The sequence below is a fragment of the Myotis myotis genome, unplaced genomic scaffold (assembly GCF_014108235.1).
Source record: "Myotis myotis isolate mMyoMyo1 unplaced genomic scaffold, mMyoMyo1.p scaffold_m19_p_6, whole genome shotgun sequence".
Classification (NCBI taxonomy): Eukaryota; Metazoa; Chordata; class Mammalia; order Chiroptera; family Vespertilionidae; genus Myotis; species Myotis myotis.
In genome coordinates, this window is record NW_023416368.1 from 97,618,037 (window position 1) to 97,624,036 (window position 6,000).

A 6,000-nucleotide genomic window follows, 5' to 3' on the forward strand; every position below is an offset into this window, starting at 1 on the left:
ATGAGGGGACATCACTGTTATTTTCTCACCATCAGAACCCATATTTTCAGCACAGCAAATACATAAATTTCTTTAATAGGGCTTCTGTAAAGAAAAACCACAGCACTCCTGGATGCTTCATTTAACTTGATTCATTCAAGTTGTACCAAAGACCATAGGAGCTATTAGGCATGTCATCCTGATCCTCAAGGAATTTGTCCCAAATCAAGGGTCAGCAAACTTTCTCTGTAAAAGGCCAAAGTGTAAATATTTCTGCAGGCCATGCGATCACAAAATCATCTGCGTTGGAGAACAAAAGCAGCCATAGGTAATGTATAAATGAATGAGTGTGGCTCCTATCGATAAAACTTTATTTGCAAAAGCAGGCATGGTGGGCAGGATTCGGCCCTCTGGTTCCAGTTCGCTGGCTCCTGTTCTAGATGAGAGAGTTTGACCGTATATAAACGTAAAACGAGGATCAGAGTAGGGAATTGGCCTGCTATGGAGAGAGCGCTGACATCATCTTAGCCCAAGAGAGAACAGGGGAGGGGAAGGGAAAGGACCGGGAGAGCCCATAGCAGGTGAAAATCTGCCAGGGATCAGTGCCTTCCAGGAGGGAACGGGCAGTGGCAAAGGGAGAGGTCGACTGGGGTGAGGCTGCAGGAAACAAATTAGGGCAAGGCATTACCATCTCTAGAGCCATCAACAGAGCAATGGAGACACAAGCCAGATGCAGGGGGTAGAGCATTGGGTTAAAGGCTAGACAGCGATTGGGGGTGGTGGGGGGAGATGGCAGGGCAAGGCCAGAGGTGGGTGGTGGGTAATGGGGTTCAGAGGAAAGAGTAAGGCTCCCAGGCAGATGGAAATCCCTGAACAAACAGGGGAGACGGCAGGGACCCAGGTGGGCCAGGGCACTAGGTGAGAAAAAAGTTATCTCCCCAATGCAGTGGCTTTCTATTGGAGACAATGTCTGGAGACATATGGCTGGTTGGCAGGACTGGGAGTGGAGAGGTGCTATTGTCATCTAGTGGGTGGAGACCAGGATGCTGCTCAACATCTCACACCACACAGGTCAGCCCCACAAGCAAGACTACCCAACCCAACGGCAAAACCACCGAGTCCGAGAGGATGTGTTCTAATCAAATAAGGATGGAAGTCAATGATGGGGTAGGGGGGACCCCAGGGGGCTCACCCCGATGACCTCTATGAGTGAGTTGACGGGAACAAGGGGCAGGTCTCCAGGAGAGAAGCAAAGGTTAGGAAGAGCCCCAGGGAGCTGATGAGCAGGAGGTCGTTCTGTTCTCAGGGTCCTGGAGTGCACGAGAGAAGACACACCAGAAACATCTCATGCTACCGTGAAAAATTAGGGGGATCTGGAAGCAAGGGTCTCCCACCTCAATGAGCACTGGACCCCCGCAAAGCTCTGTAGGTTTTTATTGTACTTCATCCCACATTACCCTCCCTTTCTGACTGTGCGATGGCCGCGGGTATTGTTGGGCCAGAGCCAGCTAACCCAAGGAGAAATAGAGAAGCCACTGCCAGTTCAGAAAAGCAACAAGGGCCGAAACCGGTTTGGCTCAGTGGATAGAGCGCCGGCCTGCGGACTGAAAGGTCCCAGGTTCGATTCCGGTCAAGGGCATGTACCTCGGTTGCGGGCACATCCCCAGTAGGAGATGTGCAGGAGGCGGCTGATCGATGTTTCTCTCCCATCGATGTTTCTAACTCTCTATCTCTCTCTTCCTTCCTCTCTGTAAAAAATCAATAAAATATATTTAAAAAAAAGAAAAAAGAAAAGAAAAGCAACAAGGGATTCCACAGAAGATGAACTGGGGGGACAACTTTGAGAAAGAGCCCCTCATTCCTTAACACTCACAATGATCTCCCTCCACCCTCACCCTAGTCAGGATGCCCCACTGGCTGACATCAGAGATGAGTGATCTGTAGAGTTTCTCCCTGTCCCCAGCCTGCAGGGGTACACTCGTGTTCATCCGTTAGGCCTTTGTTCACCATTACTGCAGGGCTGGGGTGCAGAGGCCCAGGCCCCAAAGAACTGCTTTGTAGGGAACCAGTGCTCTGGCCCTGGACGGGTGGCTCAGTTGGTTGAAGTGTCCCCCTATACACCAAAAGGTTGCAGGCTCACTCCCCGGTTTGGGGCACGTACAGGAGACAACCAATCGATGTTTCTTTCTCACATCTATATTTCTCTCTCTCTCTCTCTCTCTCTCTCTCTCTCTCTCTCCCCTGCCCCCTTCCTCTCTCTCTAAATATCAATTAAAACAAAAACATATCCTCAGCTGAGGATTAAAAAAAGAAGAAAGAAACCATTGCTCTGAACACAGACTAGCTGGGGTTCTAATCCCAGCTCTGCTACCTGCTGGCTCTGTAACCTAATCAATTTCCTCACCTTCTGGGAAATGAATAATAAACTCTATCTCATAGGGTTGTGATGAGGATTGACTGAAATTATATATGCAAAGCAAATATCACAGCACCCACCAAGTATTTGCTATTACTGTTAGTTCAGTGTTGTCTGGAGATAAAGGAGTACCCATGGGAGCATAAGGATAGGAGCTAAATCAAGAACAAACATTTACCGGACAGTTAAGGCACTGTTCTAGGCTCTGGAAATGCTGCAGTGGACGGAAGGAACATAAAGCTCTGCCCTTGTGGAAACTAGCCCGGTAAAGAAGTGATATGCCATCTACTGACCCCTGGAAGCCCAGGCACAAACCCACAATCAATCACCAAAACTGGGAGGACCAGAGGGGCAGGGAGCCACACAGGAACGTGTGCACACAGACACAAAACCTGGGGAGGTCCAAGAATCGTCTTGTGCTTTCTTAGCAGGAACCCTTGTTTGAATGCCTACTGTATACCAGGCGCCGAGGGCTTTGAGACATTGCGTGATTGGCAGAGGTGCCCAGCAAGCCCACTTTGTCAACTCCAGAGCCTGTGTGCTTCCTCATACTCCTCATTCGCCACTCGGGAACTCAGGAGCTTCCGTCCCTCCTCTCCCCAACCCCTTCCTCATCATGACTGATTTCCTGTGGACAAATCTGAAGGAACCAAACTGATATCTTTAAAGACATCAAGGTGCAACACCCCAGCTACAGCCTCGTAAATGATTCTTCAGTCGCCCCACAGCCAGAAAGTCCAGCCCTCATGCCCCAAGGAGGGTGCTGAGGACGGGTTTGCCTCAATCTACTGACAGCACAGGGAGCCAGGAGGGCGCAGGTGGTATGAGAGGGTCACCCGAGGTTAGAGACCTCCTGGGGCGCTGTAGGGGGAAGGTTATCAGGGAGAAATGGGACACGGGCAACACACAGCGAGGTTCAAGTCCTCCCCCTGGCACTGACTTTGGGGCAATAAGTTGTCTCCTCCCTGAGCCGCCTACTCCTCTATGAAATGGGTGAACAACAGTATCAGCCTCCAGGGGCCACTAGAAGAATTCAAAGAAATAAGATGGGCCGCCCGGTGGCATTGGGAGAGATGCTAATTATAATAAGCATGGCAACAGCCGCCACTGCGTCTGCCAGGACAACTGTGCTGTTGCCACGGCGCTAGAGTTTGCCTCCGGACATCTGGAAACACGAAAGCGAGCCAAAAGGGTAAACATGGACCCGAAGTCCCAGGTGGCCGAGGGCCTAGAGCTCAAGAAGAGGGGGGAGGTCACCATTTCCCAACCCTGGCAGCGTCACCCACCAGGGGGGACCCCAAAGGACCACCCAGTGTGTGTGCCGCGGGCCCTGGGTTCTCACAGGCCGCCCGGACCCAGGGACCCCCCTTCTCCAAGGCGACCCGCAGAGGACTGGGCACGGGCGGGAGGCGCGCGGAGAGAGGGGCCCGCGGCGGGGCAGGCACTGGGGGAAGGTTCCTCCCGCCTGGGGCCCGCGCAGGGGGCGCGCAGCCGCGAGCCCAGGCGGGCAGCGGCCAAGGTCAGCCTTCCCGCCCCCCACCGAGAAGGGCTGAGTCCCGGAGGCCGCTCCGATTGACCAGGAGTCCCCTCCCCACCGCGCGGCTCCCCACCCGGCCCCGGGCCCCAGACTCACCCTCTCCGGGGTACAGGTGGCCCGCGGCGCCCACCAGCAGCGCGGTCAGCGCCACCAGCAGCGGCGCGGCCGCGGCCCCCCGCCCGCGCCCAGGGCCCATGGCAGCGGGAGCGCGGTCCCGGTCTCAGAGCGCGCCGCGCCGGGCCGCCGGGCTCATGCTCCGGGGCGGCCGCCGGGGGGCACCGCGCGTTCCCCTCCTCCGCCGCCGCCGGGGAGGGTCCCCGCTCCAGCCCCGGAGCGGCGCGCGGCCTCGGCCGCTGGAAATCCGGCGGCGCGGCCCGGGCCGCGGCCGTGAGCGCAGGGCCTGGGTCCCCGCGCTGCGCCCTGGACTTCTCGCTCTCGGCCCGAAACGCTCCGGACCACGGTCAGCGGGCGCCCGGACTAACGGACAGGCGGACGGAGAGACGGGTGGACGGGCGGGCGGGCACCTGGGCCGGCGGGCGGGCGGCGGGAGCGAGGACTGCTCGGCCCGTAAACAACGCCGCGCGTCAACTGGGCCCCGTCAGGCGGCGAGAAAAGACGGCGCGGATCCAAACTCGGAAGGGACTGGGCGCCCGCGGAGAGGCCTTCGAAGGGGAGAGGGAGGCCGGGCCGAGGGAGGTGCCGCCCCTCCCTCCCTCCCCGCTCCCGCCCTCCTGGCTCTCCTCGGCTCCGCGCCCGAGGCTCCGGGCACGCCCGGCGCAGGGCGCCCCCATCCCTGCCCAACCTGAGCGGCGCGGCTCGGCTCAGAGGTTGCGCGCCCCAGAGGCCTAACTCGGGGAGGCAGATCCCGTGTGTGATATGTTGCTATATTGCTCTTCGTGGCCTTTGGGGCATTGCTTTTCATTTTTTATATATTGCATTAAAATCTACTTATCCTGGTTACTTGGATGTTTGATCCTCTTAATGTCCTCCCAGCCCAGCCAGCGAGTCTGGACCCAGCGCCCCTACCGCACCCCGGAGGCCCCGCCCCGCGAGTGCTGCGGCTCAGCGCCAGGCCCCTGAGGACAGCCACGTGCGCCCCTGCGCTCAGCGTGTTCCTGGCCTGGGCCCCTCTGGGCGGCCTGTGGTTCAAGTTGGAAAAATGACAGCTGGGAGAATGTGCAGGCCTCGCCAAAGTGCAAACCAGGCTAGACATCCTGGGTACCCGGCACACCCCTCGCTGCCAGCGTGACCTCGAACCACGGACTTCACTCTCTCTGAGTTGGCCCCTCCTGCATGCTGGATGTGACAGTTACCTGCCTGTCAGAGTCGATGAGCTGCAGGAGGAACAGAACATGAGAAGCCACCCAGCACAGCGCTAGACCCAAGGCATGCCTTTTCGGTTTGCCAGGAACTTGGCCTGCTGGTCCTCGCAGCGGTTCTCAACCTGTGGGTCGCGAACAATGAAAATACCTCCTGCATATCAGATATTTACATTACAATTCATAACAGTAGCAACATTACAGTTATGAAGTAGCAACGAAAATAATTTTATACATGAGGAACTGTATTAAAGGGTCGCGGCATTAGGAAGGTTGAGAACCACTGGGTGCGAAACCTGTTCCTGTCTCCAGGCCTTTGCCCTGAGGTCCCCCCTGCCTGGCTCCACCTCTGTTGCAGTGAGCCTTCCCTGACCACACTAGATAAATGCCCCTCCCCAATCCCTTTGTTCCGGTCCCTGTTATTTACATCACACCTGGATCTCTACCTAAAATTTTTATTTGTTTTGTATGTGTGTATCTTCCTCTCTCCCCGTGCAGGCAGAAATCTTGTCCACCTTGTTCACTATTTTATACCCAGTGCCTGACACTTCTGTTCTTAACAAATATTTGTTGAATAAAAGCATTAACATGCAATAAGTAATAAGTAATGAGGATTTACAGTAAGCAAGATAACACAATCCATTTCCTTGTAGATTCACATGGTGGGAAGAGGGCCATTAATTAAAGAATCATTTGAGGGGAGATGTTTCTCCAAGGAAGTGATTTTGAACTGAAATCTGAAAAGGAGG

The 6,000-nt window shown here is 55.7% G+C and overlaps 1 protein-coding gene across 5 annotated transcripts in view; it reads right to left on the bottom strand.

Moving 5' to 3' along the window:
* The window catches only part of INSR (insulin receptor), a 164,363-nt gene extending 159,839 nt beyond the window's left edge, over positions 1–4,524 (bottom strand). For 2 of the 5 annotated variants that reach the window (XM_036315556.1, XM_036315558.1), the window contains exon 1: positions 4,029–4,450. In XM_036315556.1, coding sequence (XP_036171449.1) covers positions 4,029–4,128 — 100 coding nt within the window. In that variant the 5' untranslated portion in view covers positions 4,129–4,450. The other 3 variants (XM_036315555.1, XM_036315557.1, XM_036315560.1) reach the window with 2 other exon arrangements.
* Between the last annotated feature and the right edge of the window lie 1,476 nt (positions 4,525–6,000).